At 26.8% G+C, this 21,673-nt stretch overlaps 7 protein-coding genes across 21 annotated transcripts; 5 read left to right on the forward strand and 2 right to left on the reverse strand.

Moving 5' to 3' along the window:
- Positions 1 to 536: 536 nt before the first annotated feature.
- On the forward strand, positions 537 to 3,703 carry LOC118446890 (uncharacterized). 4 transcript variants are annotated; one of them, XM_035878066.2, is made up of 7 exons: positions 537 to 925; positions 1,546 to 1,763; positions 1,833 to 2,063; positions 2,156 to 2,416; positions 2,502 to 2,885; positions 2,969 to 3,117; positions 3,213 to 3,703. In XM_035878066.2, the coding sequence occupies exons 1-7, from the start codon at positions 754 to 756 to the stop codon at positions 3,448 to 3,450; spliced, it is 1,653 nt and encodes a 550-aa protein (XP_035733959.1). In that variant the 5' UTR covers positions 537 to 753; the 3' UTR covers positions 3,451 to 3,703. The 4 variants fall into 4 exon arrangements, with proteins under 4 accessions (XP_035733959.1, XP_035733978.1, XP_035733950.1 ...); XM_035878085.2 differs by having other exon boundaries at positions 1,546 to 1,739; positions 2,153 to 2,416; XM_035878057.2 differs by having other exon boundaries at positions 538 to 925; positions 2,153 to 2,416; positions 3,213 to 3,699.
- Positions 3,704 to 4,822: 1,119 nt separating this feature from the next.
- Positions 4,823 to 7,424, forward strand: LOC118446921 (pyroglutamyl-peptidase 1). Of its 3 annotated transcripts, none has more exons than XM_085658572.1 (4): positions 4,824 to 5,867; positions 6,331 to 6,423; positions 6,652 to 6,929; positions 7,035 to 7,424. In XM_085658572.1, the coding sequence occupies exons 3-4, from the start codon at positions 6,702 to 6,704 to the stop codon at positions 7,422 to 7,424; spliced, it is 618 nt and encodes a 205-aa protein (XP_085514698.1). In that variant the 5' UTR covers positions 4,824 to 5,867; positions 6,331 to 6,423; positions 6,652 to 6,701. The 3 variants fall into 3 exon arrangements, with proteins under 3 accessions (XP_085514699.1, XP_085514698.1, XP_035734044.2); XM_035878151.2 differs by lacking the exon at positions 4,824 to 5,867 and adding an exon at positions 5,893 to 6,052; XM_085658573.1 differs by lacking the exon at positions 6,331 to 6,423 and having other exon boundaries at positions 4,823 to 5,867.
- A 14-nt stretch (positions 7,425 to 7,438) lies between these two features.
- On the reverse strand, positions 7,439 to 10,380 carry IntS14 (integrator complex subunit 14). Of its 4 annotated transcripts, none has more exons than XM_085658564.1 (7): positions 10,237 to 10,380; positions 9,351 to 9,523; positions 8,942 to 9,266; positions 8,623 to 8,834; positions 8,259 to 8,513; positions 7,858 to 8,187; positions 7,439 to 7,788 (listed from the first exon to the last, which is right to left on the reverse strand). In XM_085658564.1, the coding sequence occupies exons 2-7, from the start codon at positions 9,495 to 9,497 to the stop codon at positions 7,561 to 7,563; spliced, it is 1,497 nt and encodes a 498-aa protein (XP_085514690.1). In that variant the 5' UTR covers positions 9,498 to 9,523; positions 10,237 to 10,380; the 3' UTR covers positions 7,439 to 7,560. The 4 variants fall into 4 exon arrangements, with proteins under 4 accessions (XP_085514690.1, XP_085514691.1, XP_085514689.1 ...); XM_085658565.1 differs by having other exon boundaries at positions 10,233 to 10,369; XM_085658563.1 differs by lacking the exon at positions 10,237 to 10,380 and adding an exon at positions 10,038 to 10,159.
- On the forward strand, positions 10,214 to 12,144 carry LOC118446883 (uncharacterized). The gene is made up of 4 exons (XM_035878044.2): positions 10,214 to 11,404; positions 11,475 to 11,776; positions 11,869 to 11,986; positions 12,061 to 12,144. The coding sequence occupies exons 1-4, from the start codon at positions 10,214 to 10,216 to the stop codon at positions 12,142 to 12,144; spliced, it is 1,695 nt and encodes a 564-aa protein (XP_035733937.2).
- Positions 12,131 to 13,793, reverse strand: amx (TM2 domain-containing protein 3 almondex). The gene is made up of 6 exons (XM_035878115.2): positions 13,490 to 13,793; positions 13,283 to 13,350; positions 13,037 to 13,180; positions 12,841 to 12,962; positions 12,625 to 12,768; positions 12,131 to 12,495 (listed from the first exon to the last, which is right to left on the reverse strand). The coding sequence occupies exons 1-6, from the start codon at positions 13,593 to 13,595 to the stop codon at positions 12,360 to 12,362; spliced, it is 720 nt and encodes a 239-aa protein (XP_035734008.1). The 5' UTR covers positions 13,596 to 13,793; the 3' UTR covers positions 12,131 to 12,359.
- A 303-nt stretch (positions 13,794 to 14,096) lies between these two features.
- On the forward strand, positions 14,097 to 17,422 carry LOC118448835 (uncharacterized). Of its 5 annotated transcripts, none has more exons than XM_035882675.2 (8): positions 14,097 to 14,179; positions 15,387 to 15,566; positions 15,646 to 15,907; positions 15,984 to 16,106; positions 16,222 to 16,383; positions 16,481 to 16,642; positions 16,731 to 16,912; positions 17,006 to 17,421. In XM_035882675.2, the coding sequence occupies exons 2-8, from the start codon at positions 15,400 to 15,402 to the stop codon at positions 17,169 to 17,171; spliced, it is 1,224 nt and encodes a 407-aa protein (XP_035738568.1). In that variant the 5' UTR covers positions 14,097 to 14,179; positions 15,387 to 15,399; the 3' UTR covers positions 17,172 to 17,421. The 5 variants fall into 5 exon arrangements, with proteins under 5 accessions (XP_035738568.1, XP_035738558.1, XP_035738527.1 ...); XM_035882665.2 differs by lacking the exon at positions 14,097 to 14,179 and adding an exon at positions 14,186 to 14,327 and having other exon boundaries at positions 17,006 to 17,420; XM_035882634.2 differs by lacking the exon at positions 14,097 to 14,179 and adding an exon at positions 14,188 to 14,584 and having other exon boundaries at positions 17,006 to 17,420.
- Positions 17,423 to 18,215: 793 nt separating this feature from the next.
- Positions 18,216 to 21,623, forward strand: LOC118448351 (putative cytochrome P450 6a14). 3 transcript variants are annotated; one of them, XM_035881525.2, is made up of 6 exons: positions 18,216 to 18,341; positions 18,811 to 19,201; positions 19,723 to 20,248; positions 20,413 to 20,634; positions 20,940 to 21,191; positions 21,298 to 21,623. In XM_035881525.2, the coding sequence occupies exons 2-6, from the start codon at positions 18,860 to 18,862 to the stop codon at positions 21,474 to 21,476; spliced, it is 1,521 nt and encodes a 506-aa protein (XP_035737418.1). In that variant the 5' UTR covers positions 18,216 to 18,341; positions 18,811 to 18,859; the 3' UTR covers positions 21,477 to 21,623. The 3 variants fall into 3 exon arrangements, with proteins under 3 accessions (XP_035737418.1, XP_035737424.1, XP_035737410.1); XM_035881531.2 differs by having other exon boundaries at positions 18,236 to 18,345; XM_035881517.2 differs by having other exon boundaries at positions 18,267 to 18,385.
- The last annotated feature ends 50 nt before the right edge of the window (positions 21,624 to 21,673 follow it).

Below are 21,673 nucleotides of genomic sequence, written 5' to 3' on the forward strand. Positions count from 1 at the left end.
TGTTATTCAATTTAAAAATTTTATATAAAAATGCAATTAAAAGTAATTATATTTATTACGTCATATTTTTTTCAATTTTAAGAACGAGTTAGAAATGCAACATTGCTGTTACTAAAAAAAAAAAAAAAAAGAAAAAAAGGAAAAAAAAGAAAAAAAAACGTATATAGTTCGGACAAAGAAATATTTAATATATATTCATAAAAATTAATCATCAAAATTTTTAAAAGTTTAAATTAATAAGTATAACTAAGAATGATCTTTTATATACCAGCGAATTAAAATCGAGGATATATAAGAAAAGATGTTATTTGTTAAAATTAGTACTATTACTAAAGAAGATATATTTTTCTCATTGAGACATATGATAGGTAGAACATAGAGTGTATACGTTACTGTCGTTACTGATGGCTGTTAGTTCCTGATTGGTTATAATATGATTGCTCGACTCTGTGTCATGAAATGGCGTTGCTTTGAGATTTTGGTGGGAGAAATGTGGCGTAGGGGGTAAGTGGGAAAGGAAGCAAGAAGTAGAAAGCAAAGGCATCGATGGCAGCGTCGTAGTAGTCGGCCATTGCTAGGGAGTTCACTTCGGTACTAGGCTAGGCAAGATAAGCATCTTCTTCGTTCCCCTTGTGTCCCCCTCTCCACCATATCGTTAACGTGAAAAAACTATTTAGTGATTTCGTGTTACGATTTTGGATGTTTCTTGATACAGAAGTTTTTGAATTATAGCGGCGATATATTTTTTAAAAAATGGAGAAGAAAAAGTCTGCGACACTGATCGCTGTTAATGAGGCTGCGTTACGCGCCAATCTTCTTGGGACAGTACCACGACTGACGCCAACAGGGAAAATCAGTCATGCCAAGACTCGCGTTTATACGCAACGATATCGTAAAGAATGGGAACAGATGCCGGATTTCAAAGGTATTTGTAAATAAATTATCTTGGAAGGTTAATCGTCTCGTTTTATATGCTTTTTCTATGGTCTTATCTATAGCGCGCGCTAAGTCCACATAGAACATTGATTATGGAATAAGCGTTATAGAAAAAGCGGGAGGTTTTTACCGTTTACGATAGCTGCGCTTATTTTTAGAGATACAGTTGCAAAATTTTCTTCCTTTTTCGAATGAATAAAATCTAACCAATAGTCTGAGATCTGTATAATTATAGAGACAAAGCAGTTTCTCCTAGTCGTGGTTCCTTTTTATTTTCTACTATATTCTTAGTTACTTCGCATAGTTTCCTTGAAACATCGTTAATGTACTTGAGTTATTATTTCTATTTTTGTTCTTCATTTTTTTATCATTATTATTATTATTATTATTTCTTTCAAAGTAATATTATCTATGGAATTATAATATAGATCTAAAATGGATAAGATTATTTATTATATTAAATAACATTTGTTTAAGTAACATCATTAGTTATTTTCCAATGTTACTATGTAATTATTTGAATTATATGTTTGATTAAAAGTCATACGTTCAAAGGAAGAAGGGACAGATAAATATAAATAATATATTAATTGTAATTTTTATTTACAGGATGGTTAACATCTGTAGCATTTCAACCGACACGTGCTTATTGTACTTATTGCAAAAAAAATCTTCATGCCCATCGATTATCTCTTTTGAAACATACATGTACAATGAAACATCAACGAGCAGCTTTATCACATGAGGCTGAAGAAAAGACAAAAGTAGAGGAAGAAAAATGTGAACCTCTTGTTGAATTGGAGGTAGAAGAAAACAATGTTGTTGAGGTATACATTTGTTGGATACATTTTTATATATTTAATATAAAGAAAAGATATATTTTATATTATATTTAGTCTCTGGAAAATACACAAGTTGAAACAGAAGAAAATGAAGATGAAATTGAATATGTTGTTGAAAGATTAGATGAAATAGATGATGTAGATTTAAATGAATCCCAAGGGAAGCAACAAGAAGAAGAGGGAGAAGAAGAATATGCAGAGATTGAAGAAGATGAACATTTACATATACCATCTGACGAGGAAGATATCAAACCTACGTTAAAGAAAGTTAAAATAGAATCCGTAGTAAGTATCAATTAATAATTTAGTCATTTGAATTATTATATTATTAAAATATGTTAAAATACATAACTACATATAGAGATTGTTGAAAGGAGGACTTTCAGGAAAATAGCAGGGATACTTTAGCTGAAGCAATGGCTCATGTTCACGGTGAATATTTAGAAGAAGTCGATGATCAAGAAAATATACAAATGGAAATGATAGTTGAATCTGAAGATCAAAATGTAGAGATCCAAGATATGTCAAATCTCGTTAAATCTGTAGATAATAATAAAAACATGAAAGAGGATCGTGAGAATAGTAGATCTCTTAGACGCAATGCTAAGAATGAAAAAAGATCTGGAGTTAAGCTATTGGTACTTACACTCAAATAGCAACAATATAATTTGGTTGATCATTTTTTTTTTTTGCTTTTTTTCTTATTACACATATATATTTTAGCAAGATGATGCAAAGCCTCAAACAGATTCTGGAATAGTTATGGCATGTCCTTTACCATTATTGGGTACAACTTACCAAATAAATTCTTCAGTGACTGGAACACCTGGTACAATAGGAGTGCTACAACCAGTAAATACTCTTCCAATAGCACCTGCACAAAATAAAACAATTACTTTAACATCAGGTGGCAAGACGTTAACTTTAACAGGTGGTACATTTCAACCTGGTACTCAATATGTACTCAGTAAATTAAAGAGCAAAATACCAACATTAGTTATGACGGAAAAGAAGCCTATTTGCGTCACTAGTGAGTCATTAAAAATAGAAAAAGGATCACAAGAACAATTGGTCATAGCTAGCACCAGTCAGTCATCCTCAAAGAAAGTACGTCAAATCAGGGATTTTATTTTTAATATATTAATCTATTTAAACTATATTTATAAATTATATTATATATACTTTTTTAGCACGTTATTTTGAAACCTGTTAAATCTACAACAAAGAAGCCACGCGTTTCTACTCATGTAATTGATACAAGTAAAGGTATTCCTGTTGGAGGTTTACAAGTTAGTCTTTATAAACTTATGGATGGTAGATGGACATTTCTAAATGAGAGGTATTACTTTTTTAATTGTTTACTATTATAAAAATAACATAAAAGCCAATATTGGATATTATTATATTGTATATAATGAAAATGCATGTTTGCAGTAATACGGGCCCGAATGGTCGATGTACAGATTTGGTAGACAATGCTAAAGTTAATTTTACTGCTGGTCGATATAAAATACATTTTGATATCGACAAATATTTCACTCTTAGAAGAATAGAAACTATGTATCCATTTATTGAAATAGTTTTTGATGTAAAAAATCCGACTGGCCATTATCATATACCGGTGTTATTGAGTCCATTTGGATACAGCACTTATCGTGGTTCTGATAGATGAGTTTGTAATATATTGTAAATATATTTCTATTTCTGACTGTATGATTAAGTTATATAAGAAAAAAAAAATATATATATATATATTTGTAATCTAAGTTAGATATAAGAAAATTTTATATAAAATATCTGTATTTTATTATATTCAAACATATATAAATAATCCTAATATTTGTGATTTATTTGTAAGCTAGTAATATGTATAAATAATATTAGTTTATTGGTAAAGGTGCATATAACTTTAATAAGATAATAGGTAGAATAAGGGACAAAATATAATTTTAGATGTCAATAATATTATCAATAAAGAAACTTGTTCATATATATATGATATATATCCTATAATTCTATAATATTTTATAGAATTTTTTTATGTTCCAACAAGTAAACATCGAAACTCTATCTTTCTATAAGAATAAGCTAAATAATTTATAATTTCAATAATTGTAAAACTAAACAATCTTTAATATACACGCAAAACAATAAACTAATATTTAAAAAATAGTAATTATGTTTAAACATTAAAAAAATGGAAAAGTGCGAGAAACTAAAAATAATTTTAATATAAAATTTCAATACTTAAAAATTATCTCGTGGTTAATTATGTGCAATATCGATATATTCGGAATTTTTATTGACTTTGACGATTTCTGGATCAATTCTCTTTGGATCTCTAAGATCTAAACATTCAATAAATTTTTTCGTAGATTAACTCGTGAATGGTTTCTTATTTTTTGATTTATTTATTAAATCAGAATAGGTATTTCTTTTTCAAATGCATTTATAATTATTTGAAATTTTGAATATTTTTCTCGCACGAAAATAGTAATGAATCGGATATTCATGAACAAGAAGACATTTCCGATAGATAGTCTCTGGATTACGAGTGAAATTATGCGTAATTTTCTTATAATAATTAAAATATTCGCTTATAAGCGAGTAATTGTAATTAAATGATAGATATACCATCGATTTAAAATTGAAACGCACAGAAAACTTTTCTATCGTATTTATGTTCACTGTCATTCCTATTTATTATAATTTATTCTTATTAATAATTATTTATAAGTCTCGGAGTGGGAACCATGAGTAGGGCCCATAGGTGTGGGCCTTTGTGCAGGCTGCTGTGTAGAGTTACTTTCTTTTTCTTTTTTTCTCCGGCTCTCTTTTCTATCTCATACTTTTTTCTCTTCTTTATCTTCTCTTCTTCTTCTCTTAAAATCATCAAGTGATCATTGAACAATATTCAATATATTCACCTCACGTTCCTAGTTCCATCATTATCACGTACGCTCACGTTTCGTCTATTTTTTATTTTCTTTCTCTTATTTTCTTTTTCTCTTTATCTTCTTCAGTTTGAATTATTAAGGGATAAATTCATCTGCGGTAGGAATAGTCCGACCTATAGTCGAATGTCTCATCGATTCATCATCGATTTTTACGCGAGAATAGGGAAAGAATAAGAGAACACTGTCGTGCGTGTAGCGGGCATAGGCGTGGATTTTCGCGGGTGCAATTAAACTTCATTTGATTGCTCGTGTCGTCCCGAGATCACGTATTATAGAATAAAGTCACCATTTTTCTAAGACTGACGTCTTATTCAAGTCGCGATTAAAGGTCCTATCCGTGAACTTCATTTTATTTGATCGAAAATTCGATTAGATTATTACGCGAACGTAGACTTTAGAGTCAACGTTATTCTAACACATACGGACACGATTTAAAATCTTACCGAAGATTGCGCTTTTTATTGTTCGAAATTTGGAAAGTATCAACGATCGTACTTAATAATTCGTTATGTGTGAAACTTAATAATCTTTATGTCCGGATCCGGATTATTATATTATATATTACCGAATGTGGATTTCTTTGAGTTGAGTTACCGTCAATCCGTGGATCTCCAGATGCAGCAACCTCCACATAGTGAGATCTGGGTCGGTAGTACTTGCGATGTATTGAAATCTTATTTGATACAAGTACTACCGAGCGAATGGCTGCATATTTAAAAAATTTTCCAATATCTTTTCAATATAATTCCAACTAAAGATTAACGTATTTTCATTTTACATTGCCAATTATACTTCAATAAATAAATGATTAAATATAGTAGAATTCTAAAATAATTTCTTAAAGAAATGCATAGAAAGCTTTTCTAATCGTTCTTATGGTTATTATCAAGCCCATATATTTCCTATTTATTCTCATTTACTCTTATTAATTATTATTTATACGTCTCTTAGGTAGAATCTATGTGTTGGATCCATGTGTGTCAGTTTTGTGCGAGTTCCTATCTAAGCATCGTGTAAACTTCTCGGATAGGATCTTTGGATTTCCTCCGATGTGTGCCCTTAGTTGGGTTTTTTTCTTTCAATAAGAAAAAATCGAGTTCAATTTTGGTACGAGTGCGATTTTGATGGCATGGTGCGATATTTAATATGTCGAATTTATATAACCTGAAAAAAATAACCTGTTAAATACTTAAACTACAATTACAGTCTTATATATACACCTACAGTTTTTGGGATACAAAATTGATAAACTTTTGAAATAAAAAGGAAAAAACGTGGAAACTTTGACGTTGATTCTGAGCTTATATCTGTTTTAATGTAATGTTTAAAATGGCATTTGAAATAAAATAGGTGTCATGGCAGATGATATCTGATTGGTTATTGATTTATTTGCAAAACTAATGTCATTTAAAATTTAATATAGTCAAATTAAATAATTAATTATTACTACTTTTTTATTTTTGTATCTTTTTTTCTAATGTGATTAAAATTCTGGAATCTAGAGCATGTTACTGTATGGTAAAACTTTGTAACATCACAAAACATAATGTACATTTTTTTTTATTTACATTAATAATAACAACTTTAAATTCTAGTTTGAATAAAGAGCTCCTATATCTAATCATTCGTATCTTTCCAATAAATACACTTAATGCTATTTAAGTTATGTCAAGACATAATCATATAAAGTAAGTTTAATATGTTTCATTATTTTTAATTTTATTTAAATAATTTATTAAAAATTGTGAAAATTTATATATTCGTTAAAACAGCATTTCACTTAGATAGATTAGAACATAAGGAGAGATACGTATTTGATTTATCAACGTGCTATTTAAATGTAACCAAAATTATCGTTCTGTAAATATTTAACAATTGCTGTTATGTAAAGAAAATATATTGTACTATTGTTCAAGATTTGAGCAAGTCATTGTGTGAAAATTCATTAAAACTTGCATTTATAAAAATGCGTGAAAATCAATTGAATATAAGTGGGAAAACAATTTTAATAACTGGATTTGGACCATTTGGTAACCATATTGTTAATGCAAGTTGGGAAGCTGTGAAAGAATTGTCTAAACTGTGGCCACAATCAGAATTATGTAACATTCAATTAATTACGAAACAAATACCTGTATCTTATGAATACGTATCTACAGAAATATCCAAACTATGGGAAGAACACAATCCTGTAGTATGTAATCGTTATATCATGTATAGCTTACTCTCCCAATAATTTGTTAATTGAATAGTATTTAAGTTAACAAATACAATAATTAATTGTCAGCATTTTGTTTAGATCGTTATACATGTAGGTGTCTCTTACAAAGCAAGCTGCTTAACCATAGAACACGTTGCTCACAGTACAGGCTATGCAAGACCTGATATAAATGGTAAATGTCCCAATGAAATATGTACTGTTTATCAAATTTTAAAAACAGACATAAATGTTAATAGACTTTGCGACAGTATTAATGAGAATTCAACAGAAAGTGGATGCAAAGCCTGCATTTCTTATGATGCTGGAAGATATTTGTGCGAATATATATTTTATCAATCATTGAATATTAAAACGCAAAAAACATTATTTGTTCATGTTCCTGATCTTCATGTATATTCTAGCATGCAAACTAGCAAGGGTTTGTATGATATTATATATTTTCTGGTTAAAACCTTAAATGATGATTAAAAACATAACGAGCATTATAGTAAAAAATGTAAAATTTTACTATTATCTTATAAAAAACAATGATACTTAATATCTAATATTTTTATCCTTAACATTTAATATAAATACATTATTGCAAATGCATATTTTTGTCACTTTATGAACCTTCCTGTTGAAATTTGGTTCGTGTCGGTGGAATATTATATCTTAGTTCGAGAAATTCAGGTTTTCGTAACATTGCAGCGACGTGTCCTAACTGTATTGTGCAATCTGGATTTAAATTTGGTGGTAACAATGTACACTCTCGTTCTAGTATACATGCCAAACCTTCCAACAATTCTACAAAGCCCATAGAGGCTGCTGCTCTGCGTAACCTGTTTACTTCCTATTTAAAGAAAGCATAGAATTATTTAAATATTTGTCAAAAAACAAATAGATGATATCTTAGACTTACTTTGTAAAAATTTTGTGTCTTCTCTGGCAATTTTCTTGCATGTCTTAATATTTTTTGAATATCAGATTGCAATCCCACTTGTCGAATCCATGACGGTGCATTTTGTGTATAACTTCTCTTTTCAGTAGGTCTAACAGGGAAAGAAACTTGTGCACCTTGAGCTGCATCAGCTGGACCTAAATTATTGAAATTACCTAACCATGGTACAATATCAGGTCCTGGTTCTAGAACCGTTAACATTAAATTTGACTTCTTTTTTGTATCTGCCCATGAATAAATAAAACCAAACCATTCATTATTCAATAAACATAGAGCTGCCATATTTTCTACCTGTAAACAATTATTTTATTAAAATATTTCTTTGTTAGAAAAAATACCTATTTAATTTAGAAATAAAGAACCTTTAAAGCTCCATGTAATAATACACAAAAGGATGGTATTTTGCCTTCATCTCCATTTTCATCTGTATCTGAATCTTCTTCCAACGATATACCTTGCATATTTGCATTTTTTTCAGTAGGCAATGGTAAAACTAAATGTCTAGATATAGCATTAGGACTACCAACATCTGCTACGGATATAAATCCACAAATTTCAATATTCTTTGATATCATTAAACCAGATATCAGTTCAAAATCTGTTTTCTTTGTATATGGCTAAAAGAAAAATAATGACTATATATTATTAAAAATTTCAGTTAAAAATAATTCTACACAAAAAACAAAGTGGTTTAATTTTCACATAAGTTATTAACAAACAAATTACCATAGGAGGTGGAGATAAAAGAATACGTGAACCTAAATAGCCACACTTTAAATAACCTTGAAAAGACACATAATTTGTCTCTGCTAGTTTTTGGAAACATACTGCAACAGAATGCTTTGTGAGAGGAGAATCTGGTACTAATATAATACTGTCACATCCAGCTAAATCAATTAGGCGTTGGTAAAGAGGTAAACCTACAGACAAGCCTGGATCTAAAATAATACATACGTATAAATGCAAATGTAAAATATATATAAGATAAATATATAAAATTAATGTTATAAATGTTAAATATATAAAATTACAAAATGAATATTACCTTGAGATGGTGCAATACAAACGACACTTAATTTTCCTGGATATGGAAAAGGTAATGGAAAAGGATTCATATCTCTTGTTACATTTAAGGAATTTAACGAATCCCCCAAAGACATTGGTCCAATACCAGGATTACCATCTGTTATTAAAACTACTTGGCAGGCCGTAGTATTGCCCCATTCTGCCATGATCACATTATTAACACCATGTAAAGCTGTTTCAATGCAGGTTTTGTCACATTCCTCTATATTTTGTAACTTTGCACGTATACTATCATAGTCACGAGTAAATGGACATATAACTTCATAAAGCGATGAAAATAATACCTAAAATAAAATTCCACTTTGAAACAACGAACTGTTTCATTAAAATACTTAAACAAATCATAGGATATATTTATTAATTTTTACCAAAGAAACAAATTCCAATTTAGAATTAGTTTGTAAATAATGTAATAAGGCATTTATTCCATGAATTGCTAAATGATGCCTTGTTAATTGTTCACTTTGAGAATTATCACTATTTCCTGTACTTCCAATTGTTACAGGGCGTCTCATTGATAGAGAAACATCTAATGCTATGACTGTTGGCATTTTAATAAATTCATTTAATACTTCAATTAAAATACATTTGATCTTTCAATATTGCTCTTTTCACTTGTTGCATGAAATTTATTTTTTTTTTTTTTTATAGGTTAAGTATATAAAGTGTGTAGATACATATGCATATACGTATATATATAAAAGCATAGCTGTAAGCCAAGCACATGTATACGTATATAATACTTATATTATATAAAGAATATAATATCTTTCCATAATATTATATTATTCATTTATTATATATAAAATAGATCTTTTATACGAATATTTCAGAACTTAGCAAAATATTTTAGAATTTAGCAAACGAAGTGGTTAGAATAATTCAAGCACAAATCTCTTAAGATTTAACGATAGTTCCTTCGCTTATAGTTCTTTAAATAGACAGTCTATTTTATTCATAACATATCGAAAGACATATATTGCATACAAAAAGAAGCACAAAATTAATAAAGCGATGACACATTTCTGCATGAACTGTGTTCGATTTAAGTGTACCGTAATACTGGATCTTATGTGTCAGTGAATTGTATTTTAATAATATTCCGTTTAATATGAAATACACGTTCATGTATTTTTACAAAAGATTATAAGAAAAATTAGAAATTTGTATAGGGCATTTTATAGTAATATTATTTGTCAATATAATAAATCGTTCAAAAATTATTTTATATATGTTGAATCACAACTTACGTACAACTATTAGATTAGTTGTAAACACTTTTCGAATTCATGAAGGAAATAGTAATAATCTGATCTATGGGAAATGTTATAAATCATTTAAACCGATGGTTTTGCAATTTTTAGAAGAAAGATTAAAGTATAACATCCATTCTAAAGAAACTTTGTCAAATACATTAAAAAATGGGATAGATAATAGTGTATCTAGAACTACTACAGATGACAAGAAATATAATACATCTTTAATAGATTTAAAAAAAATTCAGAAAAAAGAGACGTTAAATGCATTAATAAATTTTATGTATCAACAGCCCGTATATGTATTGCTCCATGAAATAAATGATATTGATATAAAATTTTGTAACCTTTTAGAGGTTATGTCGTACTGCGATATTTTTAAATTATTATTATTTTTAAGTAAAACTGTATCTTATAAAATTATAGAACTGAATTTCTATATTAAAGCCATAGAATTATTGCGGGAAGGAATATCAAGTAATATTTTTAATAAAGATGAAATCATGCTCTGCCTTTACTTCTTTGGTTTAAGAAAAGATAAAGCAATAAAAGATATACAAATGACTTGGAAATATGTGGAATTTGAAAAATTATCATTACTTGAAAAATGCATTGCATCAGAGACATTATTTAAATGTGGAATTAAATTAATACAAAAGCATATAGAACATGTTGAAAAGTTAATAGAAAGCGAAGCTACATTTCTGATTAATAATTTAAATTTACTTGTACCATTATGCAAAGTTGTACGACATGCTGGAGCTACAAAAAATTTTTTTCCAAGCAATTTAAACAAAGAAATAATTAACCATAATCATAGATATCACATAATATCAGCAGTGCATATTTTAAAATTATATTCACATATGTACCTATTGGAACCTACAGTATTAAAACGGCTAGTCACAGATATAATAGACAATATATCATCGATAAATAAAACGATTAAAGATGAATCAAATTTCCATAAGAAACAAATCTATAAATCTAAATACATAGATGGATTTTTATGGAGCATTTGTATATTAAATTACAAATTAACAGATCCACAATTATTAGAAGTTAAAAATTATGTCAATAATATACAATCTGTTATTTTTAATGAACCAAAGGAATTATTACGTATATTATTGTCATTATGGATTCTTGGATATCAAGCAGAATTTGTATGTTATGCATTAATGATTTATAATATCTATATTTTATACAAATGTTTTATACATAAACATATTTTAGATGATAGAGGAATGTATTAAAAGAAATATTTTTGTGGAAGCACATAATAACAAATTTTGGAAAATAAGAACTAGCTTATGTTTATTACTTCATACTATTCAAACTGAATCTCCAAATATTAAATTGCCTAGTGATTTGTTTACTGAGGTATATGTTGCTATGAAGATACAGAAATCTTTAAAAACTATATGTACAATTATAAATGGACTTTCCGAACAAATGAAACTTCAAAATATTATTATCAACTCTCCTGCAAAAGGAATATATATTGCAGGTGTTAGTTTTGATCATTCAACTTTAGGGTAATAATTTTTATTAATAAATAAATGTTTTAATTGAAATATGTATAATATTGTATATGTACATGTTACTATATTATTTCTGACTTTTACAGATCTTTTCATATCGATGTGTTAAATGACATCACATGTTTACGGAATTCTAAAATTCCACATGGTCTTATGAATTTAAAACTTAGACTGATCAAACAGCTTGGTTATCAGTCTATACTAGTTAATACATAATTATATTTTATATATGAAATATATCGGTAAAAGATTTTTATATAATATTTTTTGTTTTTCAGATCGATGAAGATGATATTAAGGATACAATTTCTACCTTTAAATATGTTGAAAAGTGTTTGGTTGGAATACTATGTATTAAGTAATAAATATTTTATACTTATAAGAAAAAAAATTGTGTATTTATATACATATCACATTTCATTTCAGTTCTCGATTTAAAAGTCAACAAATATTAATTTCATAAAAACTATGCGAGTTAGATCTAATGAAATAATAATATAATATATAGGCTTTTTACATGAAATTCGAGAGGTCTCATAAATAATCCTAAATTAGTTTTAACAAGGAAGAATAATATTTAAATATAAAGAGATCCATCTGCTGGTCCTAAATATCTCATAGAAATCAATATTACATCAATCAAAGTCCATACACCAAGCCCTCCAAAACTAAATAATTTGCCAATACCTTCTTGCCAATGTCCCAAATAGAATCTGTTTTGTTATTAAATATAGTAATTATTTTTAGAATTATTTATGTTTCTAATATCTTATTATATAAGCAAATTAAAGTATATAAAATTACATCGTTAATAAGATAATAATATTAGAAGTTAAAGTTACCTATCTGCACCAAAGCCTCCTAAAGTAATGCTGAGTATCAAGGCGGTAGACCACCTATATCCTACCGTCCAATTGCATCGTAAATTTTTCATAAATTTCCTTTTTCCCAAACACAATACATTACTATTAACTGTACAATTTGTTCTAAAAAAGAAGTATGCATTTGGAACAAACGTTTAAGCTATTTAATCATCTTCTTCTTTTAATCTGGTATACCTGTAATATTGTTGAGGCGATGCTACAGAACTACATGAATTCTTTAGATGACATTGATGTTCCCAATGTTCGGTTTGATAACAATAACGACATATATATTCTTTTTGAAAGTTTTGTTCACCCTAATTACAAAGAAAATGAAAAATAAAATTACAATTAAATAGACTTGTAGGATAGTCTGTTATTTGATACATACTATACAATCAACGTATTCTGCTATAGTACAATTTGCAACATAAATTGCTCCATAAACGCAATTAAGATTTAAATTACATTTTAAACAATCTGCTCCTAACTCAGAACACGGTACTCCGATTGGACACAAACCTGAGATTTCTTCCTACGGTAATGCTTACAATTATAAATCATATATTTATACTTTTTGACGATTATATATATTTTTGAATAAATTTGAATATATGTATATCAGACAAAACTTTACCTTTCTACTACTATAAGCAGGCGTAGAATTTGCATTAGATTCTTTTAACGCATAACTTATTATACGATCTGTAATATCAAATAACATACAAAGTAACTGTTTTACAATTTGATTAAACTACAAACATTATATCCAATTATTATATTAAAATAAATCATTCCTTACAAAACGATTAATAATAATAAAAAATATGCACAAAATCATTACCGTATTTACCATTACCGTAACACATATGCACTTCTTTAACAATATGTGATAATAATGCAAAAAAAATGAAAATAACGTTTTTTGAATTAATACGAATTACGTTCATTCTCAAAAAAAAAAATATTTTACTTTTGTAATGTATTATAGACCAACAAATTTGTAGATATTGAATTTATTTGTACACATATCATAACGTTGTTTGGCTTAGATCGACCTGTCTTTCTAAGTATTCATAAACAGAGATTAGTCAAATGAAGGGAACGATAAAATTTAACTTATGCGATATATTTTAATTTAATATATAAAAAAAAATTACATCTCATTATTAATACTAATATAGATAATTAATATGTTACGATATTCTATATATTATCCTATTTACATTTAAAATAATATAAGAAGTGTATAAAGTATAACTTGAATATAGCTTGCAAATTGTTGCTTTAGATGTATGCTGATTGGATGTAAGTTTATCGCATAAGAGAGAATAGCCAATCATTGTTAAGAAAATATTGTTTGTACTCTAATGTATCCAATCACAAAAGAATTTTGCCTATTCCGTTATTAATGGCCTTGCTATACGATTGAATATACTTAGTTTCGTACAGTTGCTTTGTTTTGGCACTGACTGAACTAACTACAAGTTTGACCTTAGCTACAAACTCTTCTAACTAGAAGTCTGTGATCTTGGTAGGAGTCGATATTATTACATCTATACGCGTGTGTGCAAAATGTATTGTTACTGACATATATATTTTTTCATATCCATATGTTGGTAAGCTAGAAAATAATGTATGACACGAGGAATGCCGAACGAATGACAGTAGGATTAACGAAGGTTATGTTATTATATAGTTCTCATTTTATTCATTTATTTCTTGAGTCGATACTCGTAATATAGAATTTTTTTCAACATAGAAATATAAGAATTTTGCAAAAAGTGGGACAAGATGGAGACAAGGCCTTTTCTTCTGGATGGCTCATGAAACCAAAGTTGCCATATTTGGCGTTTTATACATCGTACGATTTTTACACATTTGAGCATTCACGTTATAACCTTACAAGGAAAATATTGTGTTATTTATTGATATTCGTGTGCGTATATATATACAACATACGTATATATATGGTGTGTGCATATATATATATATATACACGTTTATATATATATATGCTTGTGTATATATAATATATACATTGTATATATATATATATATAATATATATATATATATATATATATATATATATGAAAAGTGATGTGATATGCCTCTCTTTTAACTGTACAATTTCGTATTAGTATTTTCATTAAAAGAGCTATTTATGTACATATATTTCTATTACTTTTGTTTACATCTATAATTTTAGTGAAATAAATGTGTAGAAAAGGGATATTGAAGAAGTTATTTAAATTGAAGAAACAGTAAGCTTTTCTCTTTTTCCATAAGATTTACAATTGCAGAAAATCTGTTACAGTTGGCAGAAATTTTATCATTATTTTTGTGCTACAGCCAAGGAAACATGGATTAATCACAACAATTAGAACTAACCCAATATTTTGTTTAAAACTTTATCCTTTATGTTACAGTCATTTTATTATCATCTTGAGAATAGAAGATTATTGTGCATTTTAGAAATGTTTTCAAAAATGTTTCAACATTTGTTCAATTTTCAATGTGAAATTTTATTAAATTATAAAGAATTGTTTATTTTTTCATTTTTACATTTTTACATAGTCACTTTTTTCTTATGATGATAAAGAAATAACGTACAATTGTTATTGATATTTAATTGCTAGAGTTTATGAGTATCACTGTTAACACTATATAATAAATTATTTTGATTTGCGAAAGAATTAACATTTCATTATATATTAAATAAATATTTATATTATATAGGCGTAAAAAGAAAATGAAGATGAAACGAAGTAAATCATTATCACCGGAACCCTCTAGTAGCGGTGAATCAAAAAGAATAAGATATGAAGAGTTACATCCGCATTTGCTTGATTTTTGTGATGATATTTTATTAAATATATTGAAATATTTAAACCCTCAAGATCTTATGGCATTGAGCTTGTAAGTTATAACAAATAATAATTGTACATTTTTATTGAAAGTTATAGAAAATATATTGTTTTATTTCTATCGAATGTAGATGTAATCAACGTTTGGCACAAGTTACGCGCGATAGAACCTTATGGAGAAAAGTGGATTTTCGTGCAATTCCTATGCCTCTGAATGATTTAGAAAAATATACAAAATTCTTTCAACCAATGACAACTAATGTAGCAATGCGCGGTGATTTACATTCCAACAAATGTTTAGGACTGACACCAAAATTTTTTGATACCATAAACATACATTGTGGTCAGCTGAAGGAGTTAGTTATAGAAGATTATTATATAGATGGTGATGAGGTAAATATAAATGATGGATATTTTACATATATTTTATATCTATATTTAACTTCATTATTAACTTGTATATTTTTAGGTTGAAATAACAGATTTTCCAAGAACAATTGAGAAACTTTCATTGAAAGGATGTGAAATGGGTCATTTGCAAAGTAATAAGTCATATTTCTTTAAAATTGACCTCCATATGCCTAATTTAACAGTAAGATCCCATATTAATTTTAATCTTTTTTTTTTGGAGACAAATTTATAATTTATCTGTCACGTTTGATATTTTTTTAATGTCTAACATCTTATATATGTGTATTTATTTTTAGTGTTTAATTTTAAGTAATTGCCAATGGTTCATGCCACATTCTCTATTAGTAATTAGTAAAATATCAAAACTTAAAGAACTCAGATTGAATTCTTGTCATCGTTTGGGTGAATGCGTGGCTTATGCCAGTTTGGCAACCAGATTTGGATTTAAAACATTAGAGGTATTTTTTATATTTGTAAATATAATGATAATGTTTATTATATAGTATATTTCTATTATATAATATGTGAATAATGAATTTTTGTTAAATAATTAAGACTTTAGATTTACGAGATACTGCACTTGGAGATAGTGAAGTTAGTTGCTTTAGTAGTACTAAAACTCTAACGCATTTATATTTGGAATGTCCAGCAGTATTAAGAAACACTGATGCAGGAAATTTTCGGCGACCTGTACTCGAAGATGGAAATATCGTTCAAGTGAGATATTCTTTTAATTTGTAAAATTTAATGTTATTTGATTATTTCTAATTAGATTGTGAGATATTAATGTTTCTATCTTATTCAGTTTTTAGTTGAAGGTAATTGGGAAAATTATGGTTTTCAAAGACGTTTAATCTCAGATAGAGCAATTCGTGCCATAGGGAGTATTGCTAGAAGAGTAATTCATACTTCTCCGCATGGGATTATATTTTTAGAAGAAGAAAATCAAATATTCAACAATCCACTTCTTAAAACATTAGTCGTTAGGTAGATAAATTGATATAATTTATAATAAAATTATTTGCTATGATTAAAAAATAATACATATTTACATGTACTGAATATAATTTTGTTTTTTAGGAATTATCCACGGGTTTCAAATTCTAGTCTTGTTTATTTGGCAGAACATGTATTAAGTTTAGAGCATCTTGATGTAACTGGTACATCTGTTACAAGAGAAGGTGTTCAAAAATTCAAATCAAGGAGACCTAATGTAAAGATTGTTTCTTCATTCGATGATACGTAGTTACTCTTCATATATGTTTAAGCATTTGTTGTGTATGAGTGTTCGATGTTTTGTAACATTATTACAATTAGCTTCAAGCGTTTAATTTTCTGTCTACAAAAAAGGTTGATACTGCAACAATAATTAGTAATGTATTTACAGAATAATTATCTAATTATGTAAATATATCTTCTCTTACAGCTATGAAAATGTATTTGAATCTTACAAGAATACATATAATAATTTTAAGTAGGTAATATTAAAAATTTATCTTTATTATTATCAAATTTATATGAAAGAATGGTTCATATAATTTCTTTTTTATTTCTCAAATTTTTTAAATTTATTGTGTATATATAAATATAGATTAAGCTGTGCACATAATCCCTATTGTAATAAGCATTTTTAAAAAAAACTATCATGTTAATAATATAGAACAATTTTGATGAATTATAGAACAATATTATCCATTTAAATATTTCAATAATGCAAAAAGCACGGAAATGTTTAGGATACGAAATAATTTGTACGAAATATCACTTTATTGAGGATTAAAAAAGAAATGATGATTATTAATGGGATAATAATAGAAAAATAATAATAAATTCAGATCTCATTTAGCACTGTAGATTAAGATAATTCCATATGTAAAGTATTCATAAATATTATGATTTTTATGTAACAATAAAATGTGTGTCACAATAATAATGATTAATATATAATAAATTTTGATAATATGCGATAATTAATAAATCACCATAATAATAAATAAATTACCAAAATGTAAATATCACAATATATTCATATATATGGATGTTATAAATAAATTAAAAAAATAAATATACATCTTAAGTAGTAATCCGCATATTTATTAATTTTTACTAATTAATTGATCAGGTTTTTATCATCATGTGACACAATATAAGTTTCATCATAATTTTATGGAGAAAAGAATAAATTTTAATTTTTTATAAGATTTTCATTTATCATAATACTGAGTATTTTCATTCGTATAAAGAAAAAATACATTGAGATAAAGAGACAATGATAAAATGGTCTGGCTGCAAATCATCATGACTCGACTAGTTTTAATAATCTTGTAGCATCCAGCGTAGTGTCATATAATTTGCAGTATCTCACGACAAACGCGTCAGTATCATGAATGATGCACGAGAGATCACATCATTGAAAGTGAGTAAGTGATTACATTTAATTTGTTTAAGTTGATTCTAATGGTAAGAAGAATTTTTTTTTATCATTTTACAAATCGATCTAGAAACAAAGAAAAGTTTATTTTTAGAAAAGTTAATTTTTTTTTTAAACATTTCAAAGAATTGGTAAAATTTAGTTTAAAAGAAAAAATTGATAAGATTTAAAATATATGCATAATATTATAATTTTTAATATATTTTTAATATTATAATTTTTAATATATTTTTAATATTATAATTTTTAATATATATACAACTGTAATAAATAATACGATATTGAGTTTGATGCAATGTTTCAAAGCCATCGTACATTTTTTTACGACGTAATACTATATACTTGTATATAGTAATATATATAGTATTAAATATTATATACTAGTTTTAAATGTATTTATGTTGTATATTTTTCTTTCGTTTATATATATATATATATATTTTTTTTTTTATAGATCCTTGTAACGACTTTTTGATTGCTTCGAGAAATCAATAAAAATTGAAATGGCTACAACTTTCGAAATATTTTGCGCAGTTGTTGCAATTATCTTAGGATTATATTATTACTTCACGTCAACTTTTAATTTTTGGAAAGAACGAGGAGTAGCCGGACCAAGGCCATATCCAATTATAGGAAATATCGGTAAAACGTTGTTGGGAAATATATCTATGGGAGATTATTTGAAAGAACTTTATGATAACCCTGAGTTCAAAAAAGAACCATTAATTGGTATATTTACAAAGAGGACACCCATCTTAATCGTAAAAGATCCCGAAATGATTAAGGACGTCCTTATAAAAGATTTTTCTAAGATCTCAGATCGTGGAATTACTGTGTTCGAAAAGGTATTAATATGTATATATATATATATCTATATATATATAATATATCGCAACGTATAACTATAAATAAGATGATTCATATAACTATAATAATTGAAAGTTCTAATTCATCGATTAAAATTAGAAAAAATGGTTCAAAGTGGACTACATATTCACGATCGTGTTTTTTTTTCTCAAGTGTAATAATGTATTTAAATTATTTTCTTTAATAGAAACTTTTTTTTTTTTTATTGCATACATCGAATCATCTCATTGTACTGTTTAAAAAGAAATTGAGATCTCGACAAAAATATCAAGAAAGAATTAATTCGCGAGGTATTTACAAAAAATTCATGAATATTGCAGATAATCTAGAATCATTCATCTCTTTCCTCTAATATTATTTTATAATTTCAAGCAAAAAGAAAAAAAAAGATATAATTGAAATAAATAACTAAATCATCTTATATATAAATACATAATTTATATTCATTAATTATTAATAATATCGTAAAAAACATGGCGATCTCTTTTTTTTCCCTTAGGTCGAACCGTTATCGCAACATCTTTTTAGTTTGGAACCAAAAAGATGGCGACCATTAAGAGTTAAACTTTCTCCAGTTTTCACTTCGGGTAAATTAAAGGAGATGTTTAATTTAATATTAGAATGCGGTGATCATTTGGAAAATTATATAGAAAAACTTGTGACAAAAAACGAATCGATCGAGTGCCGTGAATTAACAGCTAAATTTACTACGGACGTTATCGGTAGTTGTGCATTCGGATTAGAAATGAATTCGATCGCCGATGAAGATAGTGAATTTCGTAAAATGGGAAGATCGATTTTTGAAGTTAATATTCTAAATATAATACGAAGTAAAATTAGAAATGTGGCACCGCAGGCTTATAAATTAATCGGCTATATTCTCCGACGAGATGAAGTCACGAAATTCTTTCAAAGATTAATAGTAAATACTATAAATTATAGAAAGGAACATAATATCTTGAGAAACGACTTTGTTAATCTTCTTATGAAATTGAAAGATGATCCAGAAAAATTAAATGGCATTGGTACGTATTTTACATACGTGTTTTTTTTTTTTTGCATTCTAATCATTTATTTCACTTTGAAAAAAAATATCTTCGCTTGAGAGAGAGAGAGAGAGAGAGAGAGAGAGAGGAGGGGGAGAAATAATAAATTATTAATACTATGATTAACTTATATTTTAATTTAGAATTCACAGATGATCTTCTCGCTGCTCAAGCTTTTGTATTTTTCATCGCGGGCTTTGAAACATCATCTACGACAATGAGTAATGCTCTATACGAATTGGCTCTGAATCCTACGGTACAAGATAAATTACGAGAAGAAATTAATGAAGAATATAAAATACACGGGGAGATGTTAAAATATGAAAATATTAAAGAAATGACTTATTTGGATCAAGTATTTCGCGGTAGGTTTTTTTTTTTTTAGATCATTTTTTTCCTTTTTCAAATATTATCATATTCTGTATTCAAGTAAATAATAATAATAATAATAATAATAATAATAATAATAATAATAATAATAATAATAATAATAATAATAATAATAATAATAATAATAATAATAATAATAATAATAATAATAATAATAATAATAATAATAATAATAATAATAATAATAATAAAAATAATAATAATAATAATAATAATAATAATAATAATAATAATAATAATAATAATAATAATAATAATAATAATATTATTATTCATTTAGAAACTTTAAGGAAATATCCACCAGTAACATTTCTCATGAGGAAAACTATGTCGGATTATACGTTCGAGAATCATAAAGTTACAGTACCAAAGGGTATGAGAATTTGGATACCTATTTATGCGATTCAACGGGATCCAGAAATTTATCCTTCACCGGGTGAATTTAAACCCGAAAGATTTAGTCAAGAAATTGAAAGTACAAGACATCCAATGTGTTATTTACCTTTTGGGGATGGTCCAAGAAATTGCATTGGTAATTATAATAAATTGAAGTGACATCTTAATGGATTCATCTAAATTCATACTTCAATTAAAAGTATACAATTAAAAATAATTGTATCGTACTTTTTTGTTTTTAGGTGCAAGATTCGCCTCTTATCAAAGTAAAATAGGATTGATAAAGATACTGAGGAAATTTAAAGTCGAAACTTGCGAAAAAACACCGATTCCTTATATAAATAATCCAAATGCATTTGTTTTAGCTCCACTGAATGGAATGTATCTCAAATTGAAAAAAATTGATGAAAATAAAAGTTAAACGACATGTATATCGCGTTTTGATAATAAATACAAACACATACACACACACACATATAAATTTAAAATTTAACTTTCGTTCGTTATTATATCAATAGAATTGTTAATTATTAAAATAAAGAATATAAGATTATTATTATTATTTATATTCATTTATTGAAAAATGAAGACTAATTTTATTATTAATATATTATTAAT

Source organism: Vespa mandarinia, chromosome 8, assembly GCF_050613455.1.
Source record: "Vespa mandarinia isolate Hongniang chromosome 8, ASM5061345v1, whole genome shotgun sequence".
Lineage (NCBI taxonomy): Eukaryota > Metazoa > Arthropoda > Insecta > Hymenoptera > Vespidae > Vespa > Vespa mandarinia.